Source organism: Meles meles, chromosome 8, assembly GCF_922984935.1.
Source record: "Meles meles chromosome 8, mMelMel3.1 paternal haplotype, whole genome shotgun sequence".
Taxonomy (NCBI): domain Eukaryota; kingdom Metazoa; phylum Chordata; class Mammalia; order Carnivora; family Mustelidae; genus Meles; species Meles meles.
This window is the reverse complement of record NC_060073.1, coordinates 42,755,661-42,771,232: the sequence shown is the minus strand read 5'-3', so window position 1 is coordinate 42,771,232 and position 15,572 is coordinate 42,755,661. Positions and strand designations below refer to the sequence as shown.

General features: G+C 49.0%; 1 protein-coding gene across 6 annotated transcripts in view; it reads left to right on the top strand.

The window, feature by feature from the left end:
• Positions 1-15,572, top strand: part of NAV2 (neuron navigator 2) — a 399,056-nt gene that overhangs the window by 328,720 nt on the left and 54,764 nt on the right. For 4 of the 6 annotated variants that reach the window (XM_046014626.1, XM_046014624.1, XM_046014622.1 and 1 more), the window contains 6 exons: positions 543-1,245; positions 4,350-4,817; positions 5,463-5,528; positions 6,933-6,977; positions 9,552-9,712; positions 11,341-11,529. In XM_046014626.1, the coding sequence (XP_045870582.1) occupies positions 543-1,245; positions 4,350-4,817; positions 5,463-5,528; positions 6,933-6,977; positions 9,552-9,712; positions 11,341-11,529 (1,632 nt within the window). The remainder of the gene's footprint in view (positions 1-542; positions 1,246-4,349; positions 4,818-5,462; positions 5,529-6,932; positions 6,978-9,551; positions 9,713-11,340; positions 11,530-15,572) is intronic. The other 2 variants (XM_046014625.1, XM_046014623.1) reach the window with 1 other exon arrangement.

Genomic DNA, 15,572 nt, shown 5'->3' with positions numbered 1-15,572 from the left:
TGTGCAAGCCTCAAGCTCGGCAGGTGCTTCAGCGGCCGAGGGGGATGGAGTGGGCTTAACCAGGTGCTAGGGAAGAGCCCACACACCTGTGTGCAGGCTTTTCAAGGGCACGCGTTTACGAGCTGCCTTATGTCAAGTTCGCGTTGCCCGTGATTTAGGGACGTGTGTAAACAGAGTAGTGTGTTTGCAGGAAGGCAGAGATGCCCCCTGAAAATGTTAAGGAGAGCCTTCAAATGGCCAGAGAAGGAAGAAAGGTCAGTAGAAGGCAGGATCTCTTGCCCAGACATCCTAGCAATTGGCCGGCTTTGCTTTGTTCTGGGTAAATGTAGGCTGGTTTGCAAATGAGGAGGGTCACTGACATCTCCTAGAGGGTTCACTGCGACAGTAGTGAGCTAGATTATCTTTATAAAAAGCTCTTTCCTTTGCCTCCCAAGGCTACTGCTTTCCCCAAGGAAAAAGTGAACCGGTTCTTTGGAGGAGGGGACCAATGTAAGCAGATGGGTTCTTGGTGTGCACGCTAACCTTGCTGCTTTCTCCCTTAGGAAAAACAGATGATGCAAAGGTGTCTGAGAAAGGAAGGCTGTCTCCCAAAGCCTCCCAGGTGAAGCGGTCCCCATCAGACGCAGGCCGCAGCAGTGGCGACGAGTCCAAGAAGCCCCTCCCCAGCAGTTCGAGGACCCCCACTGCCAATGCCAACAGTTTCGGGTTCAAGAAGCAGAGCGGCTCAGCCGCCGGGCTGGCCATGATCACAGCCAGCGGGGCTACGGTCACCAGCAGGTCAGCCACACTGGGCAAGATCCCCAAGTCGTCTGCGCTCGTCGGCCGGTCCACCGGCCGGAAGACGAGCATGGACGGGCCTCAGAACCAGGACGATGGGTATCTGGCTCTCAGCTCCCGGACCAACTTGCAATACCGGAGTTTGCCAAGGCCCAGTAAGTCCACCAGCCGCAACGGGGCTGGGAACAGGTCTAGCACCAGCAGCATCGATTCCAACATCAGCAGTAAGTCTGCGGGCCTGCCGGTGCCCAAGCTGAGGGAGCCTTCCAAAACGGCCCTGGGCAGCTCCCTGCCGGGCCTGGTCAATCAGACTGATAAGGAGAAAGGCATCTCATCCGACAACGAGAGCGTGGCTTCCTGTAACTCGGTGAAAGTGAACCCAGCCGCCCAGCCTGTGTCCAGTGCGGTGCAGGCGACCCTCCAGCCGGGAGCCAAGTACCCTGACGTGGCCTCCCCCACGCTCCGCAGGTAAGTGGGTCGGTGGTGCTGAGCAGAGCTGGAGTCTGTGGAATGGCATCCTGAGCAAATCATTTTTTTGTTCCTTGGTGAAAACAGCCTGTTTCTCCACGTTTAGTCAGAACCTGCCAGCAATTTTGTACTCAGCTGATTATTTTCCCATGTGGGGAGGAAAACACCCAAGTGTCTGAATCTGTCATCTGGGGTCAAATCCTGAGTCTGCCTTCATCAGCCACCGTGGGTCTCTTCTTTACAATTTTGTTTCAGTTTCCTCATCTGTAAAATGGGAACACCTACCTGAGATTTCACACGAAGATTAACTTATGTAGCCATATCTGGCCCATAGTAGGTGCTCAGTCAGAGCTAGCTACCGTCCAAGATGAGATCTTAATACACCCCTAGACCCCAGGTGGGCATATGAGGAGAAGGCAAAGGATCTTTTTTCCACCCTTGTCTTATTAATTCTGTGGCTGAGATTCTGCATCATTATGCCAGACCGTGAGCTCAGCCAGATCCTTCTCTCAGCTAGCCCAGTATCCCCCCCACCACACACATACTTTTTTATACTGCATGCTTAATTCCAAATTTGTTTCTGAAATTCTAGCTTTCTTAAAAAAAAAAAAAAGACAAAAAAGCCTTTTAAAGCAGAAGTGTTTCTGAAAAAAGAGAAATTGATTTCTTATTCCCTTAAAAAGGCATTTTCCCGCATTTCCACACTGCATGGAAATTTTTATGTGAAAATAGTGTTTTTTTAAGCAGTTCCTTTTAAAATGTGTACAGCTTTTGCTTGCTCATATCATCTCATCCTCCTCTCTGCTGGACCATCCTCAAACTGTAACGGCATAGGACAGAGCTTATCTTACCTTCCCAGGAAATGGCTTATCCTAGGAAAGAGTGTGAGTCCCGGATAGAAAATTAAGTACTGAAAAATAAAAATTATGTGCACATGTACATATTTGGAGGTGAATAGGAATGTCTGAAAAGACCTCAGAAGAGGGGTGCCTGGGTGGCTTAGTGGGTTAAGCCTCTGCCTTCAGCTCAGGTCATGGTCTCAGGTCCTGGGATCGAGCCCCACATCAGGCTCTCCACTCAGCAGGGAGCCTGCTTCCCCCCCCCCCTCTCTGCCTGCCTCTGCCTACTTGTGATCTCTCTCTCTGTCAAATAAATAAAATCTTTAAAAAAAAAAAAAAAAGACTTCAGAAGAAGCCTGCCACGTGAAAGGTTGTGATGAAGCAGTTCACTGTTCTTTGTCTAGACTTGATTATTAGAATTTCAGTAATGATTGTTTTTTCAGGAGAAGGTCCTATCGGGCTGCTCTTTGTTGTTCTAACAGATTGCCTTGTAAATGAAAATTTCCTCTGCTTCTTGCCTCAAGTAGTATATGTAATATTCGCTCTTTGGTATTATAGATTTCCTTTAGTAACTACAAAGGTATTTTACTGGACCCTGAGGCAACTGTTACAGAATACTTGAAAATGCATGCAGATTCTTAGGCTCAACACTGAACAACTTTCAGCCAAATCCTGTTAATTACATTTTTCCTAAATCATTAGGAGGTGTTCTCAATTTCCTCTTTGTGCCTTAGTGCAGAGAAGAGAAATCTTAGATCCAGTGATAGCCCTCTTCAAATGACTGCAGGGACCAGCAGACAAAAGCCTGGGCTTTTTCTGCATAGTTACATGGAGGAGAATTAGGGGCAACAAGTAAAAGGGAAGAAGATGCATAGGATTTTGGTTTTCTAGTGATTGAAAGGGCTTGACAGTGGAGTGAGTTATCCTTAGAAGCAGGGAGCTTCCTGTTACTGGAAGTATGTAAGCACGCCAAAGCCAAGATTCTACCGGAGGATATCTCATTCTTTGGTTGTCGTCAGGCAAAAAAGTATTTTCTTTCTTTTTTTTTTAATAAAGATTTTATTTATTCATTTGACAGAGGGAGTGAGATCACAAGTAGGCAGAGAGGCAGGCAGAGAGGGGTGGGGGAAGCAGGCTCCCTGCTGAGCAGAGAGCCTGATGCGGAGCTCCATCCCAGGACTCTGGGATCATGACCTGAGCTGAAGGCAGAGGCTTTAACCCACTGATCACCCAGGTGCCCGAAAGAAGTATTTTCTAATCTGTTACCAGATACTGTAGTGAGGATTAGTTATGTGTGCGTATGTTTGTTTTTACGATAATTGGGATTTGGAGGGACTCCCGGGAGAGAACAAAGATGAGACTCCTACCATGGAGTAGCTGGGTGCAAGGCGACCTGCCTCTCAAGATAGGTCGTGGTTTTGTCCCTGCGGAGATGCACATTCCAGCAGGGTTTGGTGGATGGGATGACTTGCATTCCTAGAGCATGTCCCCATCCTTGGACTTTAACACTGTTCTGCCATTCTTCACAGAGAGTCCCTGTTGCCAAAGGAAGAGAGAGACCCATGGGCCATTCCCTGTATTTCTGGCAGCACATTTCCGGTCATCAGCAGGGGGATGACATGGAATGACATTTCTGTCCCCAAGACCCAGTGCATCTGCTCTTACATCTCATGCCCCAGCAAGATTTCTGTGTAGATCCTTGGGTAGGACTAGCCTCCCATCTTTCAGATGGGCCATCACTTGAGAAATCCGGGAAGATACTTTTCCCAGGCCCCCCCAATCCAGATTTAGACTCGTCTTCTTGATCAGTTCATGTCACTCTTAGAGACCAAACAACCGAAACCTTTGGAACTGAACTGAGTACCTGCTTTGTGCCTGGGTCTCAGATACAAAGATGATTAAGATAGCTCTTTTCCTCTAGATGTTTCGGGGCTGGGGCCATTTTTTAGTTACCCTATTTATGGAAATGAAGCAAAGCAAGATCTGGGACCATGGTGGCTAGGCCTATTGAAAATTATCCCACGTGGCCCTAAGGGTCTTGGCTACAGCCTCAAACTTGAAGCTGGAGCCTTGTGAGACACCGGTGTCTGGGCCCCTGCATGGTGGCCTTTCCCAGCGGAGCACCATTAGCCATTTCAGTAGCAATGACTGTGCCCCTCCCCAGGATTCTTAGTGCTCCTATACTTGTGACCCCCCCGTTCTTTAACAGCTCGGCACCCCTCGTTGCTGGCTGTCCAACCTGCACAACCCTTTGTCTCTTCACAGACTCTTTGGTGGGAAACCTACCAAGCAAGTGCCCATTGCCACAGCAGACACCATGAAAAACTCAGTGGTGATCTCCAATCCTCATGCCACCTCGGCCCAGCAAGGTAACTTAGAGTCCCCCTCGGGCAGTGGCGTCCTGAGCAGCGGAAGCAGCAGTCCTCTCTACAGCAAGAATCTGGATATCAACCAGTCTCCTCTAGCCTCCAGCCCCAGCTCAGCCCACTCGGGCCCTTCCAACAGCCTCACCTGGGGCACCAACGCCAGCAGCTCGTCCGCGCTCAGCAAGGACGGCCTGGGCTTCCAGTCGGTCAGCAGCCTCCACACCAGCTGCGAGTCCATTGACATCTCCCTCAGCAGCGGAGGGGGGCTGAGCCACAATTCCTCCACGGGCCTCATCACCTCCTCCAAGGACGACTCCCTGACTCCCTTCGTCAGAACCAACAGTGTGAAGACCACGCTGTCGGAGAGGTTGGTGCCGTGCGCCCGTATCTCAGAGAGACGCCCTCCCGCAAGTCAAAGGGTTTATGTTAGGAATCCCAGCTGTTAGTTCCCCTTTGCCTGGGAGAGTGTGCTCTTTCTAACCACTGCTGTCTTTTCCGTGGGAAAGCCAGGCTGGGATGGAATTCAGCTCTGCTCTCCTTCCTGTTATCGTTTCCATCGCGGTTATTCTCCGTGCTTGGAGCTGCTGGCGGCGGCGGCGGGAGGGCTGCAGATTTAATGCTCCCGTTGGAAATGGCACTCCTCCTTGGAGGTCCTTCCATTTTATCCTGTTCGTTCATCAGCTGCTCGTCCCCCCCACCCCTTGTCATTGTGCAGGCAGAGCAGGTGGCAGGAGACGTTTCTAGGCAGTGGGGTGGACTCAGTGGGTGTCACGGCAGCCACCCTCCTATTAAAGGGCTGCCAGCCAGAGTGATCGAGACACTCAAAGCGGCCTCAGAGCCCCGGATTTCACCGCAGCGTGCTGTGTGTCTTGTTCTCCATGTAGGCCAGAACGCCGGGATGCGCGTTGGGAATGAGAAAAAAAAATGTTCTAATCATTGTGTGTGTCCGACCCCTCCCCTTTCTTCCCATCTAATGTTCCTTCTCTTATTTTCTACCTGCCTGGACTTCTAGCCCTCTCTCTTCCCCTGCTGCTAGCCCTAAGTTCTGCAGAAGTACTCTGCCCAGGAAACAGGACAGGTAATGACATTGTAGGCCTGGGAGCCCACCGAGCCTCCAGGTTCCTCTGCCCGTCCGTGTCAAGCCAGACGTCTTGTGTGAGGCTGTTGGCCTGAGGCTGCCGCTTGTGTTCGTGGCTCTGCTGTACGCTGTGACCCCAGACATGCCAGGGAGGGTCTGCTCTGCTGTCCACCCCAGCCCTAGAAGCGGTGGAGTTGGGCTGGACCCTCCCTCCCCAGCTTGGGAAGGAAGCTCAACTGCTTGAACTGGGGCTTGAACTGGGGCGGCAGACACCCTCCCTTGCATCTCTGCTCTCCTGTGGCATGCTCCTACTTCCCAGCTCCCCGCCCTTTCTTCCCTCTCTCTCCCCTCCCAGCCCAGAAATGATCTCCTACCCACTGTGCGGCGGGGCCCTCACCTTTGTCTCCCCCACCCCTACTCCCCATGCAGCTGGCTCCCTTCCCTTCCAGAAAATCCTTTCCTGCTGTTGGGCTGGTGCGTCTCGCAGGCTGTTGTGTTCTGTGTGCCCGTTTCCTGGAATGATGGTGAAAAAGGACATGGAGGGGTGAGGCTCTGCAAACTTAGAAGCTCGCTTGCCCCTAGCTGCCCTGTGGGTGGGCCTCAGAGATGGATACTGACCTCCAGTTTGTGGGGGAGCCTCAACTTGGCCAAATACAACAACCAGATGTTGTTTCGTGCTAGGAAAAAAAAATTAATGAAAATCCTCTTCACCCTGGCTGTGGCAAAAACTTTGTTCTTGTCAGACTCACAGACCAAGCCTTTAAAACCTTGTTCTTTGGAAATCCAAATGCCTTGACTTTATCAGTAGGCAAGTTGAAACCTGCCTGCACTCGGGCCCAGGGCTGCTCACCGAGCTACACCAAACTAAGAGGGACCTGGAATTCATGTTGTTCCAGGTGAATTCCAAATATGCAGACTGCTGGCCTCTTGACACCCTCCAGCAAGTCCCTTCTCTCACATGGAGTCATCGTCAGTGGCATTTGGGGAGGGTCAGATGCAGGGGTGCTGGCATCTCTGTCTCCGAGAAGCAGGGGTTCTGGTGCAAGCCTGGGTGACTGGGCAGCAGCAGGTATGGGCTCTGCTTCCACCTGGGGCAGCCCCTGAGTTTTGCTTTGCATCTGTGACAAAAGAGGAAGTGTGGGGTCCAGTGGATGGCTTGGGCCTCCTGGTGCCTCGGGGTATATAAGGTGTGCGCTGGGGTCGGCCAGGCCCAGGATCAGGTGTCTCTTGTTTTCCGTGGATGTGGATGTCTTGCATGTGCAGCTGGTTAGAAGGGAGCGCTCCCTGGTGCCGTGAGTCTCTTGCTCCAGATCTCTGGCCCCTCCTTAGCCTTTCCCTCCTTCCCTTGCCTGCTTTCCCTCTGCTTCTCTGAAGTTCTCATTTTTTGTTTTAACTTTCCTACAGTGACCCGCACCTTGATAGGAACACTTTGCCTAAAAAAGGACTCAGGTATCTGCGCTTCCTCCTTCCGTCTGTGCCATCTGGTGTGGCTTTGGGGCTTGGTTGCGTGACACTCATGGCTGGGGGAGGGGTGAGGGCTGGGCTGGGCTGGGGTCCCCGCTTTGGCCACCGCAGCAGGACCCTCTGAAACGGGGGCTCCCCTGGCACCCTCTCATTCTCATCGCTCCATCTGTTGGCTTTTTTGCTTGGGCAGAGGCTGTGCTTTTTCAGGCTTATTATGGTGAAAGCCATCTCATGAAGAACACCCCTTGGCAAGCCCAGAGAGCAAGGACTGCCTCTCCTGGGACCACAGGGTTCCATCAGTGAGCTCTTCACCCTCGCCATTCTGTTCATGGCTGTCTTCCAAAAGAAAGGACATGACTTGTGGCACATTGGTTAGCCAGGACATGGGAAAGAAGAGAAATAATCTCCCCAAGTTGGAAAAGATTCAACTTTGGGGGCCATAGAAAATTACTAAAGACAGGTGTTTTGTCTCTCCTATAAGTATTCTCATCGAAAATTGTGTCTGTTTTTGGTGCCCTACAAGACACGAGTGTGATGATTGGCTTTGGCATAAAGAAAAGACTACCGGGAAGGAATGTCCTTCCATTCATCGTTAAGTCGTGGCTCATTTTTGGTGCAAGTCCTGGTTAAGCAAGATGCCGTAAGTCACCGTTGCTCACGCTATCTCCTTCCCTTTGCCAACCAGAGGGACTCCAGTTCTAATGCCTGCCCCATGGTCCTACTGTATGATGGTTGCCGCTGTCATTTCCCCTGCTCTTTAAACACCTCGTTCTTCGTAGCATTTGCTTCACACTGCACTAAGCATTAAGTGCTTTCGCAAAAAAAAAAAAAAAAGGAACTTGGAATGAAATGTTTCATTGCTGTCATGTATGTCTGTGGTTAATAACCTGCAGCTCTTAAGGCTGAGAGCATTTTGAGCAATAATGTGAGGTAGGTATCAATGCTGCCTTTCAGTAGGGACTCGAGGAAAGCCAATTCTGAGAATCTAAGAATAAGAGTATTGAAAATGCCCCAACAGACGTCCTGTGGGAGGAAGTTCAGCACTGTGGCCATAGAGGGGGGAATTGGCAAAGGCCTTTGTGCTTCACGATTTTCTTCGTGCCTCTGAGGGCTTCATACTAATAATACTTAGTTCGTGGCTACTCCCAAGATGAGTTTGACATTGAGGCCCTATCTTACCTCCAAAGCGTAATTATCTAGGAAGCTAACCCCTCTAAAGAATAACATTTTTAAAATATATATATATATTTCCCCCCCCAGTGGATCTATTCTATCAAAATGATATAGCTTTAAATTTTTTTTTAAGATTTTTATTTATTTGACACACAGAGAAAAATCACAAGTAGGCAGAAAGGCAGGCAGAGAGAGAAGGGGAAGCAGGCTCCCTGCTGAGCTCGATACCAGGACCCTGAGATCACGACCTGAGCCGAAGGCAGAGGCTTTAACCCACTGAGCCATCCAGGCGCCCCTAAATTGTTTTTTAAAATTTCAGAATAGAGACATGTGCTAGGCTATCTTCATGCAATTGATGGGACGCAGAAAATTGTATGTCCGTCACCTACAGCAGATACACTCTGCCTGTCCCTCCCGGCTCCTCCCTCCCTACACATTCACACACAATGCCAAGATACCAGCAGCTCTTCTTCTTGAGTCCAAAGAATCCCTCTGGTCCCATAATTAGTAATCGCCTCACAGTAATCTGTGTGTAAGTCCAAAGGTTCTCTGGCCACTGGGCACTTCAGAAATTTGAGATGCTGCCTGTGGGCATGATGAGAAGAGCATGGATTTTGGAATCAGATGTAAAATGGATTGAAATCTCAGCACATGATGCCAGGCAGGCTCTCCCCTTCTTGCAGCATAAAATGGGGATAGTAGCCTCTGCATGGCCGGGTGGGAGGGAGCTGTTGTCAAGATGCCTGTGCAGGCACCCGGCCCAATGGAGACCTTGAATACACCATTACCAGACCTGTCACTTACTAAGTGAGGAGCTGGGTCCCATGACTGCTGTGGCACCCAGTGATTTGGGGTTCCTGTGACGGAGACTTACCGAGGCTTCGTTGCAGCAAACACAGTGTCCGTGTCATCCCGCCTTCCGTCGCATCTGGTTTCTGATACGCTGGGACTCGCGGCCACTTACATGGGCCTGAGAATGCAGGTGCCATGAGCTATCGAATTAAAACTCCCTCGAAGCTCTGACAACAGCTCCTTCTGCTGCCTCAGCTCTGTCAAGGTGGGGGCTTTGAAATGACACTATCGTGAATCAACATGTTACAGATACGCCCGGGGACGGCTCCTTTGAGCCTTTACCGATCTTGCTCCCTTTATCCTCTGCACCGAAAAGAATTGCAATTTTCCCCAAAAGCAGCCAAGTAGCAAAAAAGGTTTGGAGAAGCTTCATAAGTTTCAGGATATGTAGTGATGTGATTTTTTTTAAAAAAAAAACATCATCTTTGGCTCCGTTTTTTTTTTTTTTTTCCATCTATTTATCATCAGCTCCCCGGAGTTCACCTTCATAAGTGTCGTTCATAGTTAATCCCAGCGTGATTTCTGTCTATCTAGGTATACTCCCACCTCCCAGCTTCGCACCCAAGAAGACGCAAAAGAATGGTTACGGTCCCACTCTGCAGGAGGCCTGCAGGACCCCGCTGCCAATTCCCCTTTCTCCTCTGGCTCCAGCATCACATCTCCCTCGGGAACGAGATTCAACTTCTCGCAGCTTGGTGAGTAGCCACTGACGGTTAGGTGTGGGGATCAACTCCAGGGGGGCGGGCAGAGGTTAGTTAATGTTGTATTTTGAAGGAAGCCTGTGGTCATCACCAAGTGGTCAGTGCCCTCCGTGTTGATCAGCCCTCAGCAATGTAACTTGATTATAGGGAAGTAATAGCAAAAGAGAGAGAAGAGAAAAGGTTTTGGTACTCTTATCAGTAATTTATTTATGTGGTTGGTGTAGGTAGGGTTATAGTAAAGAGCAAACCATTCTACTTTTTTTTTCTAAGATTTTTATTATTATTATTTATTTATTTGACAGATCACAAGTAGGCAGAGAGAGAGGCAGAGAGATAGGAGGAAGCAGGCTCCCCACTGAGCAGAGAGCCTAATGTGGGGCTCGATCCCAAGACCCCGGGATCATGACCTGAGCCTAAGGCCGAGGCTTTAACCCACTGAGCCACCCAGGTGCCCTAACCATTCTACTTTTGAGAAGAATGTATTGTTCCTAAGACTTCTGAAGACGTAGGTTTATATCTGAAAAGTTGTAGCGTACCCCGTGTTTGGTCGTCTGCCTGGCTCTATTAAACTGGAAAATAAAGATCCGGTTTTGAGTGAACACGTATTCTTGGAAATGCCTACTACTGACATAATGCTTTGACTGGCACAGTGGGGAAAGGAAAAGAATTTGTAAGACAGCCCCTGCTGACATGTTAATGGATTCTTTTTCAGAGAGACAAACACACCCACACAGACTCATAATCAGGGTTAGAGAACAATCCAAAGCTTTATGTGAAACTGTGTAAAAACTGACAATGATCAGGTAGCAAGTAGTATATATAGTTAGGAAAAGGGAAGATCCATCCTGGCTAGAATTACCAGGAAAAATGGGAGGTGAGCCCTGAAAGACTGATGGAGGGAAAATCCTGCCCATTCTCATCTTGCTCTTTAGAAGGGAGAGGCCTTTTCTGATTATTACGAATAATAAACACGGTGTCTTTAAGGACAGGTGTGGCTTATCATCAAGTAAGGCTTCACTTTTCCTTTTTAATTAACTAGGTGGATACTTTGGAAATACTATCTATTATTGAAATGGACAGGACTTTAATAAAAAAAAGCCTGTTCGGGCCAAGGTGGAGGAAGGGCCCCTTTGCCCTGAAGCTCTTAGGCGCCATTACAAGCATGCCCCATTGTAGGCAGAGAGACCTGTGTTCATGTTGTTCTTTCCCAGCCGTAACTCTTTGAGGCAGGAGTTTCTTGTCATGCACAAATGCTTCCCATCTGATCAAAAGCCCGGTTGGACTATTTTGGGCTTTGGCTTCAGAGGGAGTTGCTCCAGATGAGCCCAGGGAGCAATTAGCTCGTGCCTGGAAGGTGACACTGGCTTGTCGGAACGTGCCAAGTTGGAAAGCCAAGGCCCAGAGACTTGCTTTGGAAATGACCCACCTTCCCTCCCTTATTTTTAGCTCTCCGTGCTGTATTCAAATGTGGATGTGATAGCCTTCTAGAAAACAGACCAGGGAGGGAAGGTGGCAGGGACAGATATGGCCGATACTAATTAGTCCCCACGTCATCCCCATCGAGGACTTGAAGAGAGACATGATTTTCCCACCTTTCAGTCCCCTTTTCCTTTCTTTTCCAGCGAGTCCCACCACCGTTACCCAGATGAGCTTGTCCAACCCAACCATGCTGAGGACCCACAGCCTCTCCAATGCCGACGGGCAGTATGACCCATACACCGATAGCCGATTCCGGAATAGCTCTGTGTCCCTGGACGAGAAGAGCAGAACCATGAGCCGCTCGGGCTCCTTCCGGGATGGATTTGAAGAAGGCAAGCAAGGAGGGTTACCGTCTCAGGTCCTGCGTTGGGGTGAATGGCCCTCCGTACCGCATTCGCGACCTGAGAGCCCACCTGGGAGTGCTTCCGGCTCTCTCTCTCACTCTGGGGGTTGGGGCTGGGGAACTCTGAATAGTGGGGTCTGGTTGTTCATTCACCTCATGGGGGGAAGAGGCTGCTGAAGAAACACGAGTAAACTTGGAGCGGACCGAGTTCTACTCTAGGCTTCTCCCTCTTGGATTCGGGCCACAACTTCTTGGCATGAGCCTCCATCTTGAGGTTCAGCTGCTGGCTCACCGTCTTGGCAGACTGAGTTTCTGGAGAGTTAGTTCATTTCCCTGGGCTAACGTACCCATGTGGCTCCGGGGGCCTGTGGGCAGCCGGCCTCTCTACTTCACTCCAGAATTTTCTATTTCTAAAGCACCAGGTTTTTTTTAAACTTTATTCAGTGACACCCTTTTCTTTCAGGTATGCTCTTTTCCTTCTTTGCTCATTAATTGTGAATATTTTGGGTTGGATTTTTATGTTTTGTTCATTTTAATCAAAATGTTGGGAGAAAGGAGCTGTTGGCATTGTTGCCAGCCGTCTTCCTAACTTGGTTCATCTCTCTTTCCCTTTGTTCCTTCAGCTCAGGGTGGGAGCTAGAGAAGCAAGCAGTCAAACCCCGTGGAGGGACAGCCCCACCCCCGAAAAGCTTCGTGAAGATGGGAATGATAGGATATTGGAGTCAGTACTCATTGACTAGTGGTTAAAACTATGGAGTAACCCTACCAGGGTTTGAGTTCCGGCTCCCCCGTTTCTTCCGTAGATGATCTGGGACGAGTTACTTCACCTCCCTGTGCCTCTGTTTGTTTTTTTTTTTTCTTTTACTGACAAAATGAGAATGGTAATAGTATCCAGCTCATGGAATTATGAGAATTCAACAATAGATATAAATGTTCATCCCGTAATGTCATTGCATGTCCTAGCCTGTAGACTCAGCGTCAGCAGTGAGGTCCTGGCAGCTGGGACTCCCCAGCCAGGGGATGGGGACTCTCAGAGCAATTGGAGCCTAGGCTGTGGCCATAGCCCTCGTTGTGCCTTTTTTTTGCCAGTGACAGACGAGAATGTGGGAGAATGTCGAGGGGGTCATGGGTGCTTCCCTCTGCCCCCAGTCCCTGTGAGAGTGGGGAAATAGTAGCACAGCCACCTCCTGGGAAGAGAGAACAAATTTGTCTTGTTTTATTTTTTTTTCCAAAGACTTTATTTATTTGAGAGAGAGGGAGAGAGAGCACAAGCAGGGGGAATGGCAGGCGGGGGACAAACAGGCTCCCCCCGCCGCTGAGCAGAGAGCCCTATGCAGGACTCAGTCCTGGGACTTGAAAATCATGACCTGAGCCGAAGGCAGATGCTTAACTGACTGAGTCACCCAGGTGCCCCTAAACTTGTCTTGTTTAAAGAAATCCCTAAACAAACTGAGAAAGAAAGAAAGAAACAGAATAAAGTCTTCCACTGTTGCCCAGTATACTTGCTTAGAGAAAGGGTAAAGGGTTTAGTTACAGGGCACTTGCCCCCTGGTCCATCTTCCTAGCAACGTCCCTCCATTCACCCTGATTTACGTGTCCCTTCCCCCCTGTGAGCACAGTGAGCAAGTCTGCAAATCCATGTATGGGCACCTGCTGGGACAGAGGACCACGGAGGGGTAGAGAGGGAGTTATCCAGAGTGTCCTGCTGGATTTAGGAGCTAGAAGTGCGTGCTTTAACCACCTGGGTCCCTCAGAGCGACACACAGGTTGACCCAAAGGTGAAGGCGTAGGCAGCTGGTCTTGAACGTTTTCCTAGTCTGTGTGCTAGCCAACCATGGCCGCAGAGCATTCCCCAGCCCGCCTTGTGACGACTCACATATGGAGCATGTCCTGGGCCACATTCATCTTCGGTGTCGTGGGTGTGCCTGAGTGAACCGTGTTCGGGACCGAGAGATTTGTCCAAACAAGCACACTTCGCCTCATAAAGATCCAAGACCATTACAGTCTCATCGTCAGAGAACTTTCCTTTATTCCATCTGGAATCAAGCTGTCAGGCAGCACCACCGTGGGATAGCTGGGATGTCAAAGTGACATTGATAAAAAATGCTTGCCCACAAGGAGTGTCTAGACTTTTGTAAACCCTAATGATTCATGGTGACGTGGAACTGAAGGGCAGAGGTAAAAATCACGTTCGGCGGGTAGGGGGTAGGGACTGCTGTCGATACACGATGAGCGCATACCATTTTCATCTTTTGGGGAATTTTGCCTTGAATTGCTTTTTCTCCTTCCAGGGCTATTGCATTACAAAGGCAAGACAGAGCTCATGCAGTTAGATGCTTTTCATTCCACTGGGTGAAAGCTGTTCTTCCCATTTTGAATTTATAAATCCCAGAGTGGGAGAAACAGGGGGAAAATTTTACAACTCATGTTTGGACAAGACAGAACCTCTGTGTAAGAGTCAGTTAGGTACGTCATATACCAGAAAGCAGGAGAGAAATTGAAGAAGAATTAGCACAAAGATGTGGGGGAGGTTTCTGTGGGATTTAATTAGCACTTTCCATTTTGAAGGAAGTGGGAGTCATAAATATGTAGATTAGGTACAGCCATGGCCCAGATGCAACCTTTCAAAGTTATTTCAGGTAAATTTCCATCAGATGCATTATGCAATCTTAAAGTCAACTTTAATAGCGTACATTTAGGGAGATGCTTGAGGCATTTTGAAAATGGATGTCTTTGCCCAGGGACTTTACCAGTCATCCCTAATTGCTAGTGCAATCTTAAGCAGTTCATATGGAATCCATAGGAACAGAGCGGCTTCTTTATTTTTTTATTTTTTTCAGCGTAACAGTATTCATTCTTTTTGCACAACACCCAGTGCTCCATGCAAAACGTGCCCTCCCCATCACCCACCACCTAACAGAGCGGCTTCTTAACAAATAAGTCTTTTTTTTGCAACTCACTCGGGTTTCTGGCACCTGAGTTGTACCTGTGATTGAAATCCTGGTGCATCTGCTGCCAGACTTGGGGAAAGGACTTGACCCTGCTCAGCCTATTTCCTGTTCACTAAAAGGTAGAAAATAATTGTGCCTGCTTCAGAGGATTGAAGTGAAGATTAGGTGAGATAAATCCACAGAAAACAGCTCACGCAAAATGACTTGCAAAGAGGGTTATAGTCAGTGTTCAAGCAGTGGCAGCTATTGTTGTAATTGTCAGGTTTTGCTTTCTCCTTCTCCCCAAAGGCCATTATCCCTGTTTTGTTTATGGCAAAATTGAGGCCAGAGAAATGTCTTGGGGACTGTGTGCAGCCAGGACTCGGTGCCAAACTCTTGATTTTCAGCCCTCTGTTTTCCTGTTCAGTCCTACCTTGACATCTGACTCTGCCTAGGTCACAACTGGGCTTCCTTACCTGTGTGAGGCGACTGTTCCTTCATCAGCGGATTCTCTGTTTTCAGTTCTGCTTCCTTTGCTGGTTCGGAGGGTGGTCCGTTAGCCATCAGAACCGTGCGTCCTTCTCACTGGTAGCACCTCTGAGAGTATCAGCAGTGGAGTCTACATGCCTCCGTGCCCGTCTCTGCTCCTCACAGGCTGTGTGTTCTTGGCCACATCACTTAGACTCTCTGGGTCTTAATTTACTCTGTTGTGTATTAGTGGTGGGAACTCCTGCCCCGTCTGGAACTATTATCTACAAATTCTCACTTCCAACGGTAGTACACTTGAGAAAGCGCTTTGATTAGTACGAAGCTGGAGATGTATGCGAGGTGCATCGGGGCCTTTGATTGCTTTATTGGCTAGAAGATGCCCAATTGTTTCATTCTGTCTAGAGCATGTACATATCGTCACCTGTACTTTGGGCAGGGGTGAATCATGTTTTTCTCAAACATGCAATTGTTTGCTCATTTGGTTCCAGCTTTGTGTCTATGTAGATTGGATGAGGGGCTGGGGAAACCATTCTAAAACAAACCAAAAGGCTTTACCAAAAAAAAAAAAAAAAAAAAACGAAAACAAAAACAACCATCAGAAACTCCTAAATCA